Source organism: Rhizophagus irregularis, chromosome 21, assembly GCF_026210795.1.
Source record: "Rhizophagus irregularis chromosome 21, complete sequence".
NCBI classification, from domain to species: Eukaryota; Fungi; Glomeromycota; class Glomeromycetes; order Glomerales; family Glomeraceae; genus Rhizophagus; species Rhizophagus irregularis.
In genome coordinates this window covers 1,301,903-1,326,255 of record NC_089449.1, presented here as the reverse complement: position 1 = coordinate 1,326,255, position 24,353 = coordinate 1,301,903, and the positions used below count along the sequence as shown (strand labels likewise).

Here is a 24,353-nt window from a genome sequence, read left to right as displayed (position 1 = left end):
ATGTGACTCTCCGACAAAATTCCCAGCTCTTATCCAGTTGTATAATGTGACTAGATATGAATAATAATTGTGAATGAATTTTTCCAGATTAGTCCTTAACCCAGATCCCGAATATTGCCTCCACACCTTATGGCCTAGGCATGTGTGACATAAATTTTTGATCCATCTAGCGTGTCTCTTCTTATTTATAAAAAGGCCATAAATGTATTATTTGTATTATAATAAAACTGACCCTGGTGGTCTATTTTTTAAAATTTCATGGAATTCCATTTTTTTTTGCGCCATGTATAAATATATAATGGCATTTAACCAAGCATATTCTGAATTGCAGCTGCTTACCAGCTTCCATAATAAATGAGGCATGGATTCGTTTCACATCACGGAAACGTAAACCATTATCTGAGAAGAGGCCAGTGAAATTAATTTGGTATATTTCTTGATTTTAAAAAATCTTTACATTGCTTAGGTGGAATTGGTGCTATAACTTTTTATATGCATCTCTTAATGATTTGGGATTAGAATGATAGCCAGTTGGGCGATAATATATTTCGCGCAATATGATATTTTTTCAATTTCGAGCGCCTCCAATAGGGTGCTATCGAAGATTTGTAGTTGGCTCATTCTGATTCTCTTTTATAATCACAAAAAGAATGGCATTTCGGAGGTCCCAAAATCAAATGAGAAGAACATGTGAAGAATATAAAGCTGAGCTGGAGGAGGAGAACTACCATTTTCGTAGTGAATTGCAAGCAGAAGTTGATAGTAACTGCCAAAATGAAAAGCAGATCAGGGAGCTGGAACGTGAATGTGTCCGTTGTGAACAAGAAATCCAAACTCTTAATGGTGAGATAAAACGTCTTGAGAATGCTTCGAAAGAGGAGATAGTAGAGCTAAAATCTGAAATTTCCAGCCTAAAAAAGCAACTATATCAAGCTAAGAAGGATATTCGTGATAATGAAAAACATATTTCTAGTATAGAGAGTCTGTTAGTAAATTCCGAGGAGCAGGTAGAGAAATTGTGATGTCAGATCAGAACCATCTCATTACAAAAAAATTCGCCAGAACGAGGGAATTCTCCAGACTTGTATAATCCTAATATTAACTTAGAAATGGCTACCATCACAGAGCTAGTAAATGCTATAGATGGTTATCTGAATAATACAACAATAGGTAGAAAAATCTTAGCTGATCAAATAAAAAGGGCGACAAGGCAGATTTGCCGAAAAGAGAATAATTTGCATCGGGATTTAGTCCGTGCAAAGAGTATATGTATGACAGATGAGCGTGATAATGAAATTATACGAAAGGCAAAATGCTGAAGGAGTAGAACAAATGGTTATTGCTAACCTTTGTCAGTTGCGGACCAATGCTTGAAATCAAGTAAATAGAATGTTAAACAATATAACAGGAAAGCGAACCCATATTGGTATATTGCTACAGGAAAAATTTGCCTTACAATTGCTATATCAGCGAAATGCCCATCACTTACAGCGAAGTAGAGGGAATATAGCCCTATGAAAAAAAATCATCCAATTTTTGTATGATATTTGTTCAAGTCCGTGTGGAAATTGTACAATTATTGCAGATTTTTGGATAAAAATAGCTATGAAGTTTTTCAAAGCATATTAAAAGTATGCAATTTTTGTACAACTTAAATTTAGAATATAGAAAATGTTCAATTTTTGTGTGATCTTTATACAACTTAAATTTAGGATACAGAAAACATTCAATTTTTGTACAATAAAAATTGTGATTATTGTACAACTTGAAAATAGCTTAAAGTTTAGGATACAGAAAGCAATTTTTGAGTAATCCTACTATACTACTTTCCATCTTACCTGTATGGTTACATTTGACCACTTTTAGGGTGAAATGCCGCTTTTAACCATTATAAATAAGTAAAGTGATTTATGCAGTAAGGTTACACAAATTTCAACTGCATATTTGCTTATAAACGGGCATCTTTCGGACCCATTGGTGAAATTTTTGTATCATCTTGTAACTAAAAAAAAGTCAAAAACTTTTTATTAGGTTACACAATTAGTTCTGACTGGAATTATAATTTGGCCAGAATTATGCGGTAAAAATTAACTCTTAAATTATATATGTTGATTACGTGATCTGATCGTCAAAATAAATATGATGACGCGAAATGTTTTTGTTTATGTTTTTTAATCTTTTAACTTTTCTTCAACTTTCTTTTAAAATATCAGGTAAGAAAAACTTGTGTTCTTTATCTTTTTATTTTCCTAACTTTTTACATTTTAATGTTACTAACTTGCTTTCTTCACTAACTTCATACTTTTTTTTTATTACTAACACTAATAATTTACTTTTTAACACACTAATTTGCTTTCTTCACTAACTTCATACTTTTTTATTACTAACACTAATAATTTACTTTTTAACACTACTAATTTGCTTTCTTCACTAACTTCATACTTTTTTATTTATTTAATACTAATAATTTACTTACACTAATAATTTACTTTCTTCTTTGATACTACTAATTTACTTTCATGTTATTATCATACTTTATTTTATTTTATTTTCTTACAAATTTTTATATTTATGATTATATCAAATTTAGTATTTTATTTATGAAATATTGTGTATATTTTTTATATTTTAAGTCAATAAAAATTCATAATTTCACTTTATAAATTGCCTGTTATTACTGTAAAATTTAACCTATAATTCCTAAAATATGGCCTAAAATTTGGCTCAGAAATCACACAATAATTGTATAAATTCAGGTCAAAAATAGGATAATTATTGAATGAATTACCATGCAATAATTGTGTGATTTATTGCAATTTTTAGCACAATTATTGTATGGTCAAATATACAGAAATCATAGTGAATTTAATTGAATGATTTTTCAACAAAAATCACACAGACTTTTTTCATAGGGTAGGTCTATTAGAATTTAATCGTGACAGGCTCTATGAGCGATACGAGAAATGGAAAAATAAGACCCAAGCTGAGCAACAGAATAATTTAAATTTGCAGGGACAAATTTTGGCGCTTCAGAATAATCCACCTAATCAAGTAAACATGGCAGGAATACCTCATCCATATTTTGACTGGGATGATAGTATCCCAGACTTTCTTGCACAACTTAGACTAGACTTGCAGAATCGGGGAATAAATCCAAATGATAATGTAGCAGGTTCTCCAACAGGAAGAGATAATGCAATAGGACATTTAAGAGCCTGTATGAGAGAAAGGACTTTAGAATGGTTTGATGATGAGATTACTACAAAGCAGAATTGGAAGCTAACTAACTTACTCGATAATACAGGGCAGGCTAATAACTTAGTTGCAGTAAATGGGCGAACTGCAGTACAGATAGGAGCTAATGCATTAAATGAGGCTGTTGGCCAACCAGGAAATGCAATAGTCAAGTTAAGAGTTGTAGAAGATGCTTGGAATGAAGACTGGTGTATAGCAGGTGGCTGTCCTACTAATGCTCCTGTAAATGCACCAAATACTAATGCTGGAAATACAGTAGTTGTAGCTGGTATTCGATTTGGTCAAGCCGTATGGTGGCTAAAAACTCATTTTCCTACAGTAAAAGAGGAACTTCAGGATTTGATGTATGGAACAATCAGAAAGGGAGACATGACTATAGATGAATTATATAGAAAAATATTACGAATAGGTAGACAAGCAAACTATAGACCTGAAGAATTACGTAGAAAGTTCTTAGATGCTTTACCACTTTTATGGCTTGAAAAAGCTGAAGATATTGGTGAACATTTGCCATTAGATGAATTAGCTAAAAAGCTTTATGAGATAGAATTATGCCGAATAGCTAGACATAAAAGAGATAGAACATCTGATCTGCTAGTATCTAATCGAGCATCTCGGCAAATATATGAACCTTCACCTGTTTTAGCCCTGCAACAACAAGAAATATCTTTAGAAGATATGCAAGAAGCAATTCAGAATGCATTAGCACAACAAAAAACTGAAAACCAGACATTAGTAAAGAAAGTTACAGAATTACAATCTCAAATAACTCAACAAGCGCAAGTACCTGCTCCACAAACTGTTAAACCCATTAGACAGCCGAGAGGTCCACCATCTTCATTGAAAACAGAGGAAGGTCTCAAGAATTATTATGTATCAGAATACTTAAAAGAAATAGGTTTATTAAGTAAGGAAGATTTAGACTCAGATTATCCTGTAAAACCTTTTCAAAGACCTCGTCCACAGTGAAACAATAATTCTGCTAGATTTGATAGGATTGAAGAAGGACTTGAAGAAACTCGGAATAATGTAAATCAGTTAGCTGATCTATTTCAGAAAAAAGCATTTATACAAAAATGTGGAATTTGTGGAGAAACAGGCCATAGCAAAGGAAGTTGTCCAAAAAGACCAATAGCTCAATCTAAATTCACTTGGTCATATTTTACGCCTCTTACACCTATAGTTCCTCCCGATTCAGATGATGAGGAAAATGGTGGTGGTAATTATGATGAGGATGATAATAGATGGATTGGATATGATCTACCAGTAAAAAAAAACAGGTAAATGAGCCGAGAGGCGCTTCGCATAAGTTGGCCAGTGATACTAATACAATCTTACCTCTAGAATCTAGCCAACCTGAAACATATGATCAGCTATTGTCTAAGCTCTCACCACCAATACGAAAAATGTGCTTATCTCGAAAGGCTCAGGAGGAGAAATTGAAAGAATCAGATGAGTGGTTATCATCTTTACAATATCTGAATGCTATTATAAATGACTTAACTATTTCTGAATCTTTTTTAGATAGCGCCAGTGAGTTTGGTGGTATAAATGACCCAGCAATCAAGGCGTTTGGATGGAAGGCTGATAAACCATCTAATTTTGCTATAAAGGGCAATTCCAAGCATATCACCGATTCATTAGGATGGTATACAGACGTGCCAGTTACTTTGAAGGATAAAGAAAATAAGACGGTTACAGTTATTGGAAATTTTGTTCATATTGATAATGGTGAAACAGAACTAATGCTATTTTTTGGTATGTCAAACATTCGAAAGGTTCAAGGTGTCCTTGAGTCAAATAAAAACCAGTTTCGCATAAAGTTACATGGAAAGGTATATATTATCCCAACCTTTAGCAAGGCTCCAGTAGTCAAGGATCTGCCAAAAGAGGAGCAGGACCAAGTATCCACCGATTCCTCTAGTCCGACTAGGTGAATGACTTAAAAAAAGTGCGTAAACTGTACAAATGCTTCAAGCAATACTCCTTGCAAAGGCCGCCGAAGAAAGGGCTTGGGCTTAAGCGGCAATAAGCGCCATAAAAATACTTGCTGAAAAGTAGTAAGAATATATACATCCTCCGCCTCTGACGCTAATTCAAGGAATGGAATTACCGATGTCATCCATTTTTTTTAATACTTTTTCAAGTTCAGATCCCATCTTAGATATATTATCATTAGAGGGAGTATGGTTAATAGTATTATCCGTCTCAGTAAAGGCTACACTCGTTTTACTTAACTTCTTTTTTCGGCTATTTTTCTTTAGTGGTAAGTCATGTGGAGAGGAAGTAATACCTGAGACCCCTCCTATTTTGGCAGATGGCATTATAGCAGATCTATCTGAGACCACTCTTTCAGATCCAGCAGAAATATCAGCTATTGGTTGATTCCAGGCAATTCTATTAGCTTCTTCACCTTTTCAAATCTGATATATGCGCTTCATTGATGTATTATATTTGCCTATCAATTCATCTAAAACTTTCTTCCTCGGCCTTTCATTTTCACGTTGCATAATAAAATCATAATCGGTTGGTGAGAATGGAGGAGCATTACAATTCATACGTTGTCTAACCATAATCTCGCTGGTGTATTTTTTTTCAGATAAATTATTTCAAAAAATATTTAAATATGATGAATAGAAACAATGTATTCTTTGAGATAAATAAGATAAGCGTAGTCTTTTTAATATTTAGAAAAAATGTATTATTTCGAAAATAATTTAATAGAATAAATAGGATAAATACATTAATTCAAAAAGAATTATTGGGATAATTAGAATAAATTTATCATTTTGGAAATATAGGAAGAGCATGATATTATTTTGAAAAAATATTTTTTTTTATTTTTGTCTATATTTGCGGGATAAAAAACTATGCCTCGAATCTATACCTTGAATGATGTAGGTAATAATGATGGCAGTAAACTTGGAAGCCCTCCATCCAATCGATATCCACCTAGCCGTTTAGAACTTGAAGAACAGCTAAAAAAAGATTGTGAAATATTTATAAGATCTGCCAAACAGCTTATAGCTAAATATCATGCCTTAGATAAAAAAAAATAAGTGTATGCAAAATGATCTAGATCACTTACATGAAGAAAATAAGCGTATGCAAGATTCTATGAATCAATTTATCCTCTATCTAAGCAACTAAATGGTTTGAATAATAAGCTTGTCTTCCAAATTACTTGTGAACGAAAGTCTCATGTTGATCTTAATGCCAAACAGTTAAAAGAAATAGAATCGCTAAAGTCTAAGATTAATTTAAAGGATTCTGAAATTACCTCTCTTGAGGTTAGAATAAATGAACTGGAGGCCCGTCTTCTTGCAAGCTCAAAGTCAGAAAAATTATGTGAAAATTTTACCTATGATCCCTCCTGCAGTTCGATAGAACAAGAGAACAATTCCTCTCTTGAGATTAGAGTGAAGGAATTGAAAAATGAACTGGAGAAAGTTACGCAAAATTCATCATTTAAGGATGGATTAATTTTCTGCCTCAGGTCTAGGGTAAGTGATCTAGAGCGCAAAGCCAAAAAAGATGAACTAGATCAGTTTGCTTCACAATTGCATCAGATATCTCATGATTCAAAAATAGGTAGTGCAGAAGCGGATTATGAGACTAAAATTTCTGAGACATTATGTTCCAGAAAAAATTTGCCCATAGAAAATCCATCATCCAGCAATTATAAGTATAGTGCGTGAAACAGTAGAAGAGATACCCCATTTTTCTTCACACTGCTCAGAGCGCGAGCCTAATGGAAAAGGAGATTGTAATAGTATTTCAGCTGTACCTATTATTGCGTTAGGAGGTAGTAACCCTGATCAGTATATAATCCCGCTTATATTCTTGTTTATTATATTAGCCTTCATAGTGATATTAATTATATGGTATATATATGGACGAACTTTTTGTCCAACCAAAAAGAAAGAAACTTTTTATCCAATCTATAGAAATCATAGTTATGGATTCCCAATCCAATACACAGAAGAACCAAAAAACAGGACTACCCCTATGAAACTTTACCTTATGGATATAGATGAGGCCATAAAGTACGAATCATCCCGAATTCAGTCGCATCCTGCAAGTCCATTATGAACTTTTCGTATGCTAGTCGCTGGGATAAGTGGATCAGGTAAGACTAATATTTTGGGAAATCTTTTTCTTGATGATAAAGCTGAATATATATATAAAGGTAAGAAAGGTAGAGCTTTTCACTGGATTATCCTATGAATAATTTAGGATAACCCATTGGGAAATTTGAAGATCCGGATATCCTGCCAAATTAGGATAACGGGTAATCCGAGTAATCATCCTAGGATAATTCAAATTATCCTAGGATATAATTGGAACGTAATTACGTAAGTACGTAACACCATTTTTTTTTATTTTTTTTTCGTTGTCAGATTGTCAGAAGCCTTCAAACTGGAAATGTGTCACTCACGTTAGCAGACGAAATCAAAAAATATAAAACAGATGCTCTTATCGAATTTTTACAGAGAGAAGAGGACTTGGAGCTTGATGACTTGAAAGTTATTCGCGAAGAAAAAGTTAATGGGCGTGACTTTCTCAAGTTAACCGAAGAAAAACTTGAGTGACATGGAATGAAACTGGGACCTGCATCGAGGCTTGCAGACTTCATTAAGGAGTGTAAGGAGAAAGAAGCGCTCATTTTCCTCGTATAAGACTCAGAAAGACTTAAAAGAGGTATTAGCAAAGTATGGGATTGATGGTAATGGGATAGGTGCAATCCGTCAATTTCCACCAAGTGAGTCCTATCTTCTCAGTTTATTATTTACAAACTATTACGTGAGTTGATGGGCTAATTTTAATGTTCCACTTTCTAGAAACATATACACTTGAAGACGATGATGAGGAATTGAAACAATGTATAAGGGAAATAAAACGCAGGTTGGGAAATATAGGGACTATTCTTGCCGATAGCAATGAAGCCATGCGGTGCGAATATATTTCGGTCATTCTTCAGCTTGATACATGTATCTTTCATCATGAGTTTGCCGTTTTCTTACTAATCCCTATAATTAAATTGAGTTGGAAAAATAAATTGATAATATACCAAACCAATTGAATTTCATTTTTACACTTACAACTACGTACAAATTGAGTAAGATATCTTGAAATATTTCCTATGAAGTATCAGGTCTTCGCTATATATTGTCAAGAGAATAACAAAAAAAGAGATTACTTTGGCTCCCCAGTTAGAAATTGTTGGTGAAGAAAATACTGGTCGAGTCGATTATACAATCAAGGCCCTTGAGGAACTTATTTGCATCACGGAAGGGATATTATATCAAGTGATCATTAGCTTTGCTCAGAATCGCGGGTAATGCATTCGGAGATGACTTCGATTATATTTATGGAATCGTTACAACAGCTACGGATTGGTATTTCATCCTTTACGCTTCGGACGGAATATATTGTACAAGTAAAAATTCTCTTAATATCCGATTTACCGAGTCTGCTTTGAAAGAGAATTCAGAGGATGAAAAAGAATTGTGTAAAAATGTGAAGCGAGTGATAGAAGTTATTGGGCGTCTTCACAAAATGCGTGATTGGGATTAGATTAGGATTGAGATTAAGATCAGCTTGAGATTAAGATTAACATTTCAATCTTACTTTACAAAATCGAATATACCATTACGCGTTTTTTAATAAATTTTTTTTAACTTCTATATTCCTCTTATAATATTTTTTTAGTAATGAATAACGAAATTAATGAACTTCAAACTATTATTGTTTTAATAATAATCATTATACTTATTAAACACATTGAACTTAAGACTTCAAAAGTTTCGCGTCTCGCATTTTACATTTGAAATAACTATAAAAAAATGTATTAAATAAAATAAATGCATGTTACAATTAAGAAAAATATATGAAAAAAGAAGGAATTTGCGGGTAGTTAATTTTTTGTTCTTAATCTTACTCCATGAGCAAGATTGAAATTTCATATGAAATTTCAATCATGATCAGTTTAAGATTAACCTTAATCTTAATCACGTTTTTTGTGAAATCAGATTAACTCTTAATCCCAATCTTAATCTCAATCACGCATTTTGTGAAGACGCCCATTGTTGGGTTATTGAAGGATAGGGTAGATGTTGAGAAGGAGCCGGCGATGAAGAAACAACGAGTTCAAGAGTATTTTGAAAACAAATAATCATGCATATTAGATAGAAATTTCATGTATAGGGTTGTGTCCTGAACTTGTAATTTATTTTCGAGGTGCTTTATTAATAATTTATCATTGTAATAAAATAATAAAAAATTTATTTTTCATTTATAGAACGATCACAATAATTCTTTATTTAGTAAAATAATTCGGCAAAAGCAAACATGTAAGGAGTGGTGGAGCAAATATAAATTCTAATTAATTAATACGAGTACATAAAGTGAAATAAACTCTAGTAAAATTGTTACATATTATTATTATTATTATTATTAAACATTTCACCTACTCCAACTAAATTGCCGTTTCTTTTCAAAAAAATTAAAGCTTCAAATAAATCCGCCTTCATACTTGTCCTTTTTGAGGACATTATCAATCCAGCATCGCTAAAGACCCTTTCGCTTGCCCCCGATGTTGCTTGGATAGATAAATACTTTCGTGCCAATTGTGCTAAGACCGGAAATTCGACTCTTATTTACGTCCCACCATTTTAAAGGATCTTGATCGTTTTTGATTTGTGCCATTACTAAATATCGTTCAACTTCATTATCTTCAGTCTGAAGATCATGAGATTCATCATCTAAGAACAAGCTTCTTTTATAAACTCGTGTTGAAGTTTTTCTTTTTTTTGGTTTTGGCTCACATTCCTCTAGTTGAATATTAGTATTCTTTGCTAATTCATAAATTTCGTGGAGATTAGCTTTTGCTAATACCTTTTGTTCATTGTTTGCAAATGCTGTTTTTTTTTACGTGGATCTAAAAGTGCCGCAATAAGTGCTTCCTTTTCAATTACCTCAAAATAATTTTCAAGTGCCTTATAAAGATTTGATTTAATACCATCCAAAAGTCCGAAGGTATTAGTAGGAGTATTTATTTTGATTTTTCGTCTGGCATCGGGTTCATCATCTTCATCAACTTCTTCAAATTGATGATTTTCAAACACATCATCATTTGTTTCCAAATCTAAATTAGAGTTTATTGTTAGACTAAACATAGTTTTGAGTTTAATGATACCTGGATATATGTAACTCATTGTAGCATATTTCGTCCCTTCCAACCTTTCTGTTAACTCAGCAAAGGAACCCAAAATTTCAAGCAAATCTCTTATAATTTCCCATTCATCATTAGTAAGGTTAACTTTATTTAACCTTTTCACGTTGAGATCCCCCAATTCCCTCTGTCATCAATTTACAGAGTTGCCACATTGAACGGGCATTCTCATGGTCGAACGAACGAATGAACGAACGAACGAACAATTGAACAAACAAACAAATAATCAACAGCATAATTAACTATAACATAATCAACGAATAACATGTAACAACAATATACAACAACATTCTTGGTTCACGACATAAATAGCGTTAGTAATATAAAACATCAAACGATATAAAATAAAATTAACTTCTCTGAATTTTCCCCAAATTATATCCACTTTTACCTTTAATTTCAAACTTCGATAGCTCTCGCTACGAATTATTACTTTTCAAAAACATATATTTAATTCATCTTCATTTTATTCAATTAAAATTAATTAAGCAAACATTAATTAAAGTTTAGGGCGAACCTATTACCTTTAATTAATATTGAACTTTACTAACAAATAATTAAATGAAACTTATATTTTTATTGAGTTCTGTGGATGAGAACTATGGAATTACTTTGAATTCCGCTCTCTATTTATACAATTTTTATGCTACTTTCTATTCTATCTATATACTATCTTTTATGTTCTTTTTACATATTATCTTTGAACTATCTTTCTAATATACTATCTATATTTTAAATACGCTATCTTTTAATATGTTATCTTTTATATATTCTTTTTAATATATTATCTTTTTATATATGTTCTTTTTAATATATTATCTTTTTCGTTCCATCTTTATGCTATCTTTTTATATTATCTTTTATATTATTTTATGTTCTTTAATCTTTCCGACATTATTTTATATATTCTTTCAATTCGCTTTATGTGTTTTGCTTATAATCTATCTTTTGTGGCTTATAATTATTCTTTCTAATTGTTCTTATTGTTAAAGATTGCTAAGCCGCAATTGATCGACTCTAATTATCCTATTGGTTCTTTGTCAATCATTCAATAAATATTACATCATGTAGATCATTACTCTTCCTAAATGTTTACCCTTTTCGGCTAATTATTTATCCATCTACGCCAATCTATGATTAATTTGTTCGTTCTTAACAGTCACTGGTCATTTCAGCAAAATTAGTGGTGAGATTTTTTGTACTATGATATTATAATAAAAATTCTTAATATGATACAGTCTTTAGGTATATAATATTTATTTAATATTTAAATTCGGCTAAATTAGTTTGATTAGTTAAAATTCATTAATTTTTAAATTATAATTCTGGCCAAAATTTTCTTAATTCCGGCCAGATTCATAATGCCGGCCTAAATTTTGTTAAAATCAGAATTTTCAGGTCAAAGGTAACACCATATTTATGCAATGTAACACTTTTTCTAACAATAGTAAACATGTTCGTTCAAGGTTTGAAAAATATTTTTAAACCTTTTAAAAGTCAAAAACTTCACTTTATTCAGTTGCATCTGGCCAGTGAAGGTTGTCAATTATATGGTTATTTTGATATAGCAATCTAATAAAGTATTAAGAAAACTTTTTTAACTTTTTTCTTTTGCTTATTTTTTTTAAATATATTATAAATATCTTTTATTTTAACGTTACTTTAGATATAAAAAAAACATTTTACTTATTCATATTATACTATTTGTATTTATGGTTTAACAAGGTAAAGCAAACCTAATATCCAATTTGAATTTTTCTATAAATAAATAATTTTTGCTTTATTTTCTTGTTAAATGAACTAAAATTTAAAAATTTTAAAGTTTTTTTTTAATAAATTACAAAAATTTACATGATTACTACAATACCAATATTTAAGCATTAAAGGTCTAATATAGATAAACAAAAAAACATTATATTTTGACTAGTTTTGCGATTTAAAATTATTTATGACACCCAAATAGACCTAATAATATTATTCTAATAAAAAAAAAAATTCTTATTAGCGTCCTAATTAAAAAATTTTAACAAAATTTATAAATAACAAAAAATCTGGTATAATAATCACCCTTCTAAGCTTAACAAAAGTTGTTTGTTTCGCCATATTATGGCTAGAAATAAAATAATTAATGGTTAAAAAAAGCTTTTGCTAAAAGTTTTATTGAAATCAAAAAAATTTTTTTTTATTATAAAAATTAACTTTTTGCAGTTTACACAAAAACTACCTAAATAACTACCTTTTTTAACTTAGTAAATCTTTTTCTTCTCGTAAAATTACATATATTTTTATCGTTTAAACTGTATTTTACATCTACTTTTAAGTTGCATCTGGAGGAAAACTTCATTTTTGAGACGAATTTTCTTGTATATGCAAAAAAAAAAATTATTATTACTAAAGAGGAAATGATGATGAAAATTTATAATACACATGACGAACTATTAATTTACTTAATTTGTATAAGCGTTGTATTAAGAATTTCTTTTTTTAGCTACATGATGAAATATTCAATTATGGTTACACAAAATTATTTTAATTAATGATCAGCAAGTGATCTGAAATGACCGCTGACTGTTAATATTTGGCAATTACATTTAGTGATTGAATTTTATCATCTTTTCGTGCTTGATATTCGACCGTTTACAACGTCCTCTTTAGCATTATTGTCTTTGCATGCATTTAATGATGAAATAACAATATCAATATAAGGTTTTAAAGCAATTAACCTTTTCCATGCTATATATGTACTTGACCAACGTGTTTCAACATCGGTTATTGCCCTATAAAAAATTCCATGTAAATCACTCCCTTCTTCAACATCGTCTGAAATTTTTTTTGCGTATTTAAAAGACGCTTATTTTGCTTTGGTGAAGTAAAAAAATTAATTAATCTTTTTACACGTGCAATTAGAATTTCAGCAGTAAGTAATCCCTTCCCAACTACCAATTGGATTGTGTGTGCAGTGCATGATAATCTATGTAACCAAACTATTTGATTAAGACACTTTTTCATGTTAGATGAATTATCTGTAGTACAAAAAAAAACCTTATTTTGCAATTTCCATTGAGTAATAATTTTCTCTAACGCATGTTGAATAGCTTCTCCGGTATGTGGATAGGGCATATATTGAATAGCTAAAGTAATTTCTCTCATTTCAAAATCGGGTGTAATAAAGTGACATGTAACTCCAAGAAAGCCCTGCTTACTACGTGAAGTCCAAAGGTCACAAGTAAGTGAAACTGAAGCTGCATTTTCATGGATATACTGCTTAAGCTTATTTTTTGAAAATTCATACGCTTCAAATATTCTTTTTCAAAATTCTTTATCACTTGGAAGTTCAAAATTTTCACTTAAAGCATTAATAAATCGACAAAAAGAAGGAGATTTTAAAAGATAAAGAGGTTGAAAATCCAGAATGAGCCATTCAAAAAGAAGAGTTTCCAAATATTTTTGTCGATCTGGTGTCATTTGTGGATGTGAATCTGATGAAATAGTATAACAATCAATTTTTACTTGTTTTAAAGATGGTGTAATAGTTGCTGAAGGTTTAGAATGTTCATAAATTTTGTGTTTTCGATTAAGGTGGCTAATAATATTACCAGTAGGACCGGAAGTTTCAATTTTTGAAGTACAGTTTTCACCGTTATCTAATTTTTGATTACATTCAAAAATAAATTTATTTGGATTTGATGGATGATTTTTTCGCTCACCCCAATTATATACCCAACTGCGAAGTTTTGATCTTCCCTTATTTTTAGCTTGAAAATCTAAATCATGTTCTTCTTTATTAAGAAGTTTATCAAACGCATTTTTTGTATATTCTTCTATATTAGTATTATCTAAAGGTGATGTTACGGGCGTATGATTTTCTATATCAATTATATCAATATAGTTATCTTCAGATTGTACATGTGTTTCTAAAGTTCTTTCAGTTGACATATTTAGATTAAACTTTAAAATATTCTTTGTTCTATAAATTCTTTGAATAAAAAAAAAACGTTTTTTTAAAAGTAGTACAAAATACCAAATATTTATATACGATTGCCGATTTGTGCATGACTATCAAATCAGTCAATCAGATTATACATATTAATCATTTTTCAGGATAATTCGGATAATTTGGATAATCTATAGAATTATTCATTCATAATTTCTTAAATCCGGATATCCGTATAAAATTAACCGGATATAAATTTGGATAATAGGATAATCCAGATAAATCCTAGGATTTTATCCGTTCAAGGAAAGCTCTAAAGAAAGGAGGGTCTAGATATATTGCATGCGATGATTTGATAGTTTGTGGTTATCATCCTAACGAGCGAATATGGGCATTTGTAAGATATATGTATGGTATAATTTCAAAAGATCCAAAAGCACTTTACTATGAAAATATACGATTTAGCTATATATCACCAGAAAAAATCCTTAGTGTTAGAGCATTTTCACCAGAACGAAGTACAGTGATTGTTTTTGAGGATATATGTCTAGCTCCAGAGTATATACAAAACCAAATTGGCCAATTTTTTGGAAATAGGCGACATCAGAATATTTCAAGCATATATGTAACACAAAAATATCACAAAGCCCCTATATTCATTCGTGAAAATGCCTCTTACTTAGTAGTTTTTAACTCCGGTAGCTCGCATGAAGATATTTCTAAGATCATTAGGCGCTATACTGATGATGTAAAAAATGCATCTATGGTCATTAATAGCTACCTTCGAAAAGGTGAGTTTGTTGTATTTGATCTCACTAGGCCGGAAGATGATCCTCTTGCAATCTACCTAAGGTTTGATACTCCATTAAACCTGTAGAAGGAGATAGAAGCTAGACAAAAGCGTAAGGAAAAAAGCGCCTCAGCTAATGAATAGAATCTGACTTAATAGATGCCAGCTTTTTTTCGTAATTATAAAGAATTGGAATGGGAAAGGAAGCAAGGCTTCGAGTCTTTGACTCCCCGGTTATTTATATTGTTCCTCAAAAAGCTCGAGACTTAGATCGGGATCTTGCTTTACAGAAACTTTATTACAGATCTGAGGGATATTATCGGTCTGCTGAAAAAATGCAAATGGCTTGTAAGAAAGCCAGATATGGGTTTACTTTGGCTGTTATAAAAAATTGGCTAAATAAGCAGGCTTTACATCAGATTCACAAGCCTCAGCTAAAATTTATTCAGTATGCCTCCTTTAATAATATACATTTTTTAAATGAAGTGCACCAGAGCGATACTACTCCCACGCCTCATGATAAAGTAGGTATTCAGATTTATAAGTATAGGGGCGTCATCAAAGATGTTGCAACTAGGTATTGTTGTAGTTTTGCATTGACTGATAAAACAGCCTTACAGATGGCTAGAGCGATTTGGAAAATCTATGATGATCCTAATAATCCTCTTAGCTATCCAAATACTTTTATTGTAGATAGAGGTACTGAATATATGGGTGAATGTAGAGATTTATTGCTTAGCTATGGTGTTAGAATTCAGTATGCTAACTCTAAACGTGGTGTAGCTATTGCTGAATGTGATCATCAAGAATTTGAAAAACATGCTTATTTTCGGCAAGATGCTAAAGATTTTCATTTGCCTTTGACTGATAGATCCAGGGCATGGTTTAAAGGACTTCGTATAAATGATAATATTTTCAATAATACTCCTACTCTGTTAATAGGTATGTCTCCTATCGAGGCTGTAAAAAAGACATTAAAAGGTAAAAAAATAATAGCTAGACCTTCTGTCGAACATAGGAGACCAGTTGGTTATAATGAACCACTTTTACCTAGCTATACTGAAGTTCGACATCTATTAGAACCCAGTGAATTAGAAGGTGGAAGAAGAAGGGCAACTGATTGCAATTGGTCTCCTGAAGTTTTTACAATTGATTCTTATTTGATGAAAGAAAATCAGCCTATTCTCTACAAGCTTTACAAGGGTCCTAGACGCTCATTTGTAAGAGAAGAACTGCAAATCGTCCCGCCAGACACAGTATTACTACCCAAATATATTCTCAAGAATTAGTCTTACCTCCTCTCTCCTCCACTTGGTATAGGATTTGTTCGAAAGCATTGCTTAAGTAATCATCTATTTCATTTCTATTATAAACTATAATTTGTCTATTTCTAAGCCAGTCAGTTCGTAAATTCTTTTTTTCCTGTTTTTCATTCCCAGGTTTATCATCTATGAGAAATTTGGTAAGAGAACATAGAGCGAACTTAAATTGTCCACGCTTATTGAATTCCTTTTCAAGTATTTCTCTAAACTGTTTTCTTTGGCTTTCTAACATTTTTCGTATATCACTTCCATTATCTGGATGGGATTTGGGAACTTTTGCACGATGTACGGCTATAGCTCTTCTTTTAACCGCTGTTCCCAATTCTTCTTGTTCTCTAAATTCTAAATCCTTTTCTGACCTTTTGGGCCCCTTAATTTCTCCTAAGCGCTCAAATTCTTTATTGATCAAATTATTACCTTCCCTAAATGATTGTGTTTTAGGTCCAGGACCGCCTTCAGACTCTAATATCTTTTCATATTTCTTTAACTCTTTTAATGTAGGTAGGCGAACTGCCTCTGGATCATACTGCTCAAGATCATGAAAGAGCGTTTTACAACCATCTAGATCATTTACCTCAATTAGCTCATCACCTAGATCTAATTCTTTCCAACATTTTTGCAATCTTGCTCCCCATGTCTTAATTCGCTCTCTGGGTTTTCGTGCATTTGGATTAACCTAAGCTTTGGTCTCCTCTTCGGTAATATACTTTCTCCTGTGAATGAGTTCTGGCTTGGGGGCAGGGTCTTGAGCGGTTATTTGTAGTTCAGGTTCAGGAGTTTGAACAGGAATATCAGTATCACCTGTTGCCTCTGGCAACCTTTCTGGAAATATTTCTTTACAAATTTCGGCTACAACCCCTTTCTTATCTATATAAACCCTCTCCTTCTATCAAAATCCCGTTGCAAATAATCGAATGCCGAATTTAAAAACGAACTCCATTTTGATTTAATCATACCTGTATAGGGTCTATTACCCTCTTTTTTCATCTCTAAGTAAAAATGCTTTCTATCAAAGTTCTCAGGTCTACAGCTTGTTTCCTGTTGTAAGTTTTTAAAAATGCCTAATTTTCTTTTTATATCCCTGATAAATCCATTCTATTTTAGGATTTTTGAAGGGAGTATCATTAATAGAAGATTTTTGGATAACCTCTTGGATGGGTGCTTGGATGGGTACTTAAATGGGAACTTGAATAGAAGCAGTTATCTCTGATAATGGTTTGCACGGATTTTTTTGTCTAAGATGTTCACGAAGTTTATTTGGATTTACACACACTTTACTACAACGTTTACAAATTGTATCTTTTTTATCACTTCTAGATTTTCTAACCATGATGTTATCTCTTACTTTCACGCTATTACATACTTATATAATTTTTTATTCAATTAATTATTTCCCCCTTAGACGTGGATATATATCAAAATGTGAAGGCCCATAATCATTGTATAAATATTGGCAGAAGCCTTCATCTTTCTAGATATGTACTCAGGTATAGGATGCCCTCATTAACGCAAACCAGCTATACAATTTTGGGCCTGGTCTGAATCAACAAATTGCCATACTTTTACCGGCAACAAATAGGCATTAGATAGATGGGTTGCAAGATGGCGCACTTCTGGTAGTAATCAAATGGGCCGGCCATAACAAATGCACCTCCTAGTCTCCAACCTCGAACATGGAATTGACAGGACCATGGGCGCTTGCCGACCTAAAGAGGCGCTACGCTCGCATGGATTTATCCACCACATAATTATACTGACAACTAATAGACAATAGCCAGGTTGCAACATGGTGCACTTCCGGCAAACAAATGGGATGGATATGATCGAAAAGACTTCTCAAGACATATCTAGGGCAAATCATCGAAAGCAATGGGAAAGCATATTGCCCTCGATTAAGGATGGGTCCGCAAATGATTTTCAAATTCCGCAATATTACGGATTTTGAAGTTGAATTGCGGTTAGTAGCCCGTAATTCCGCAATTCAGTTTTGGTGTTTTCTTAAATATAAAAAACACCAGAACTAATAGGTTTTTTATACAAAAATGCTGGAACTATTGCTTGGCATATTTTTTAATTTTTTTTAATAAAAACGCCGACTATGGGTTCTGGCGTTTTCTTTAATTATTTTATATAAAAACGCCGGAACTATAGGTTCCGGCGTTTTCTTTTAATTTATTTATATAAAACGCCGGAACTATGGGTTCCGGCGTTTTCTTTTGATTTTTTTTATGTAAAAATGCCAGAACTATATAAAACGCCGGAACCTATAGTTCCGGCATTTTCTTTTGAATTTTTTTTATGTAAAAACGCCGGAACTATAGGTTCCAGCGTTTTCTTTTGATTTTTTTTTATGTAAAAACGTTGGAACTATAGGTTCCGGCGTTTTCTTTTAATTATTTTATATAAAAACGCCGGAACTATAGGTTCCGGCGTTTTCTTTTGATTTTTTTATGTAAAAACGCCGGAACTAAGGTTCCGGCGTTTTCTTTTAATTTATTTATATAAAAACGCCAGAACTATGGGTTCTGGCGTTTTCTTTAATTTTTTTTATGTAAAAACGCCGGAACTATAGGTTCCGGCATTTTCTTTTGAATTTTTTATGTAAAAACGCCGGAACTATAGGTTCCGGCGTTTTCTTTTAATTTTTTTATGTAAAAACGCCAGAACTAAGGTTCTGGCGTTTTCTTTAGTTTTTTTAATAAAAACGCCGGAACTAAGGTTCCGGCGTTTTCTTTAATTTTTTTTTTTAATAAAAACGCCGGAACTAAGGTTCTGGCGTTTTCTTTTAATTTTTTTTTTAATAAAAACGCCGGAATTAAGGTTCCGGTGTTTTCTTTTAATTTTTTTTTTAATAAAAACGCCGGAACTAAGGTTCCGGCGTTTTCTTTAATTTTATTATATAAAAACGCTGGAACTATGAGTTCCAGCGTTTTCTTTAAATTTTTTTTAATAAAAACGCCAGAACTATAGGTTCCGGCGTTTTCTTTAAATTTTTTTTAATTAAAACGCTGGAACTATAAGTTCCGGCGGTTTCTTTTAATTTTTTTTATGTAAAAACGCCGGAACTATAGGTTCCGGCAGTTTCTTTTAAATTTTTTTTAATTAAAACGCCGGAACTATAGGTTCCAGCATTTTTTTTAATTTTTTTTTATGTAAAATAATTTCTTTTATTATTAATAATAAATAGAAATATTTTTTTTTAGTAGTAATTATATTTTATTAAAAAAAAGAAAGTTTTTTTTGCGGAATATTTGCGGGATTGCGGATAATTGCGGATTTGCGGATTTGCGGATTTTTAGATTTAAAAATCCGCAATGTTCCGCAATACCGTAAATCGCAATTATTCCGCAATTACATATTTGCGGCACCATCCTTACCCTCGATAGTTGCTTGATAGTTGCTCGATAATAGCGGGGAAGTGCTTTGGGACTGAAGATGCAGTATAAATTCAGTCTGCATTATTCTGGCCAGAAGTTTGGGCATAATAATTCAGCATTCAAGCTGGCCTGAAACTGGTAAACTAATAGAACCTCACTGACTCCTACCAGTTCCAATAACAGTTTCGACAGTTCCATGACAGCTCTAGGATACTACCAGGTCGCTACCACTGTGCTAACTTGGATCCTTCGTGATCATGTGTTCTAAAGATCGGATGACCTGGGAGAGTTGGGACAAAAATTTTTGCTAGGTGTCGTAGAAACTGTTTCTAATATACATGTTTTGTATGACTTATTCTGGGAGAGTTGGGACAATTTTTCGTATTACTTATTCTGGGAAGAATTGGGACAATTTTTCGTATGACTTATTTCTTCCATATGATTTAAAATAATATATGCTAGTTAAGGAGCTAGCTTGCATAGAATCCTTTTCTGATATATTTTTCGTATGATTTATTATGGAAAAGTTGGGACTGATTTTTTCGCATAACTTATTATGGGGAATTGGGACAGAAATTTTGTATGATTTATTTTTTTTTCGTATGACTTAATATAAAAATATGTTATTTAATGAGCTAACTCGCATAGAACGGTTTCCTGATATATTATTTTTTCGTATGGTTTAATAAATATAACGAAAAGTTAATATAGAAATTAAGATTCTAGAGTTGATAGAAGCTTTTCTAATATAATAATAAAAATCGATATGCTTTCTGAAGTTGGAGAATCCATACAGAATTAAGAAATATAATATCGAAATTAAGATTCTAGAACTGCTAGAAGCTCTTCTAATATAATAAGAAAAATTGATATTGTTTTTAACGTTCTGTGACCCGTACACATAATGTTTCAGTGAGGGCTGAACCTTCGGTCCTTAAACCCCCACTTTCACATTGTGTAAAGTTTATGTCAGTCTTACCAGTTTTTGTCCAAAGTGGCTAAAACTATTCGCTTCCTTCACAAAACCCCTACATCATATCACAGGTCGAAAAGTAAAAAATCAGGCATCAATCAGTCACCAATCGGTCACCAATCAGGTAGCTGATTGGTGACCGATTGGTGACTGATTGGCATTTTCGCTAAATACCGTCACCAATCAGGCAGTTTGCTAACTTTTGATCCAGTGATCAGAAAAAAATAAATATAGCTCATTGGAATCGTCTCGACAAGACGAATCTAATGGTAGTAAAATCATATTTTTAGGATTAATAGTTAATAAAATATTAAATAAAATATAAATGATACATTTTTATTTTTATATTTTACTTAATTTCTCATCAAGTATTAATCCTAGAAATGCGGTTTTACTACCATTAGATTCGTCTTGTCGAGACGATTCCAATGAGCTATATTTCATTTTTTTCTGATCACTGGATCAAAAGTTAGCAAACTGCCTGATTGGTGACGGTATTTGGTGAAAATGCCAATCAGTCACCAATCGGTCACCAATCAGCTACCTGATTAGTGACCGATTGGTGATTGATGCCTGATTTTTCACTTTTCGACCTGTGTATTCTATTCATTATGAAACCAAGTGGTCTTCATATTATATACGCTTTTATAATCTCCTATCCTTTTATAAACATACTTTTGTCACGCCTATTATTCTTCCTCCTTTTCTTCGAGATGAACGAATTGATAATTTTGCTAATTTACTTCAAACATTAAAAAATATGACTTTGCTTTTGCGAAGCCTTCTTTTGTTTAATGAAAAAGAATTCCAAGCTTCTTCTATTCAAGCTAAAATTGATGCTCAGAATGATAATTTCACCAATGACATTTCTACTTTTATTGAATCTGCTTTGTTACGAACTAGACGACGAATTGTCCTTGATCAAGTTTTTGTAGACCATCCACTACACCCTACTTTATTGACATTTCCAGATGCCATTGATCAGGAAGTTATTGAACACTTCCAAAATTTCGTTCCAATTACCTCCACTCCTCCTTCTTCCATACAGGATTTGCCTGAACAATGGTCTAATGCTTATGCGCCACTCACCAATGTCTCTCCATCTATTTTTGATTCACTTATGGATCTTCCTATCCTTGACGAATGGTCTTCAACGATTTCCTCCATGCCTAATGATAAAGCCCCAGGACTTTCTATGATCTCGTATGAGATGTTGAAACACCTAGGACCTTTTGCTTCTGCTCTTCTTTTTAACTTAATTTGCGCCTGTTTATCAGATGCTAATATTCCAGATTTATGGAGACAAGCTACTGTCTTTCCTATTTCCAAACCGCATGAATGGAAATGCCAACTTAAAAATACACGTTTTATTACTTTATTGGAGGTGATTCGTAAGGCCTTGGTTAAGCTTTTTTATAATTGTCTTGCTCCTCTACTTGCCTCCCACCATGTCCTCCAAGATGGTAATTTCGCAGGTTTACCTGGAGGTTCTTGCCGTGATCATATTATCACTCTGGAATCCATCATTTATGATTCAGTAGTCACTAAACAACCTTTATGGATCCTTTCTCAAGACATCTCAAAAGCATTTGATTCTGTAGATTTATCCATGTTGTGATTTGCTTTCTAACGCTTACGCCTACCACAAAATGCTATTCAATTCTTACTTTCTTTATTTATATCACGTTCTAACCGTGTTATTACTGTACATAGCCCTACTCCGCCATATAGAGTTAGAATAGGAATAGACCAAGGTGAAGTTATTTCTCCACTCTTATGGGTTATTTATTTAGACCCTCTACTCACAGTTCTTAAAAATAAGAAGAAAGACCCTTATCGTTTGGTTTCTCCAATAGCTTCCTGTACTGTTTCATCAGATTCTTGTTCTCTTGATGTTTTAGAAATTAATAATTTGGTGTTTATGGATGATTCTACTTTGATCTCTTCTTCTAAAGACGGAATGGAACATATGTTGTCTATTACTGAAGAATTTTACTATTTAAATAATACTTCAGCCAACTATAACAAATACGTTTTAGCCACCAATGCAGTTGCTACTTCTCAAGATTTATCTCCTATAGCCTTTAATTTATTGACTTCGTCACTCAACATTACACCTAACATTACTGTTGCTCCTATCCCCATGTCTTCATCTTTCCGTTTTTTGGGAGTTTGGTTTAATATTAATGGCTCTAGGAATTTTATCTGATAACAACTCAAACAAGAATGTATTTCATTTTCTGCAATTCTTCACCCTGCGAAACTAACTGTTCAACAAGTGATATATCTTTATAATGATCAAAACTGGATTATCAAATGCAAGTTACACATTTATCTGAGGCTGAATGTTCTACTATCACTTTTTCAGTTTGTACTTTAGTTAAACACAAGGCTAAATTATCACGATCTATTCCTAATGTGGTGTTATATTTGTCTTAAGCTTTGGGTTTGATCAATTTATTTTCGTTTCAACAACAGAATCATTTTACTAATTTATTTTTATTAGCAAATTCTTCTTCCTTTTTTATGAAATCTCTTTTTAATTATAGGTTGCGGTTTATTCAATTTTATTGTTTAATTCCTATTTCTCCATTGATGGTTTTGGATTGGATTTATTGGTCTTCTCTTAACATTTTTAAACAAGATTATATCACTAATACTTTAGCCTTCCTGATCTCCACTCCTTTCTGCTTATCACGCGCTAATTTGTCACCTGTGCCTGATTTAATTTATCCTAATGGCCATACTCCAATATATCAATGCCTTTCTTTGGATGTGTTTAGGCCAATTTGGCACGACTTTGAAGACGTGGTTTATTTTATTTGTCACAACTTTTGTCGCTCCGGAAACTCATTTGCTTTTTTGGTCTGTTATCTATGCTAACTCTACTCAAAAACGTGGTAATGCCCGTATTCCCAACTAGTATAAAAATCTCTCTTCTAATGTTACTATCCTGGATCAAGCTGGTTTATTACAAGATAGATTTATGACAATACAGCGACCTCTGAACCAGTTTATTAAAAAATTAGCTCCTTGTACTCCTTCTTATGGTTATAAGAAAAACTGGATTGTCACGTTGAATAACGATGGCCTCCCATTATTTGGTAAACAAATTCAAATCCAATCCAAACACTTCACTTGTACTATTGCATATTGGACCTCTGACTGTTTATCCCGACCAAGTGATCTTATAACCCTTCAACCTTGTCCCGGCTGCATTTTGAATATAAATAAATCGTCTTACTCAAAGAAATCAGTTGCTACTAGCTCTGTTGCTTGCTCCTACTCAGCTTCTCTTCTTCAATGCTTGATCCTGCCTATGAAAAAGTCATCCATCATAAAATACACATCTCATTTGTCTGCTACTGTGTTATGAGCCAAAATTATGGATTACATAATCTTGTATTATAATTTACCTAGTCGTTCAGGGTCAACCGCTGATACTTTTTGCATTTTCCTTGGAACTGT

At 32.3% G+C, this 24,353-nt stretch overlaps 3 protein-coding genes across 3 annotated transcripts; 2 read left to right on the top strand and 1 right to left on the bottom strand.

Moving 5' to 3' along the window:
- Positions 1 to 3,057: 3,057 nt before the first annotated feature.
- On the top strand, positions 3,058 to 5,640 carry OCT59_013742 (uncharacterized protein; the record flags this gene model as incomplete). The annotated part of the gene is made up of 4 exons (XM_066141713.1): positions 3,058 to 4,213; positions 4,298 to 4,535; positions 4,607 to 5,188; positions 5,520 to 5,640. 4 exons carry the CDS (start codon positions 3,058 to 3,060, stop codon positions 5,638 to 5,640), a joined length of 2,097 nt encoding a protein of 698 aa, XP_066001823.1.
- A 485-nt stretch (positions 5,641 to 6,125) lies between these two features.
- On the top strand, positions 6,126 to 6,953 carry OCT59_013741 (uncharacterized protein; the record flags this gene model as incomplete). The annotated part of the gene is made up of 2 exons (XM_066141712.1): positions 6,126 to 6,246; positions 6,358 to 6,953. The coding sequence occupies 2 exons, from the start codon at positions 6,126 to 6,128 to the stop codon at positions 6,951 to 6,953; spliced, it is 717 nt and encodes a 238-aa protein (XP_066001822.1).
- Positions 6,954 to 16,491: 9,538 nt separating this feature from the next.
- Positions 16,492 to 17,522, bottom strand: OCT59_013740 (uncharacterized protein; the record flags this gene model as incomplete). The annotated part of the gene is made up of 3 exons (XM_025325886.2): positions 16,492 to 17,185; positions 17,243 to 17,402; positions 17,492 to 17,522. The coding sequence occupies 3 exons, from the start codon at positions 17,520 to 17,522 to the stop codon at positions 16,492 to 16,494; spliced, it is 885 nt and encodes a 294-aa protein (XP_025179062.2).
- Between the last annotated feature and the right edge of the window lie 6,831 nt (positions 17,523 to 24,353).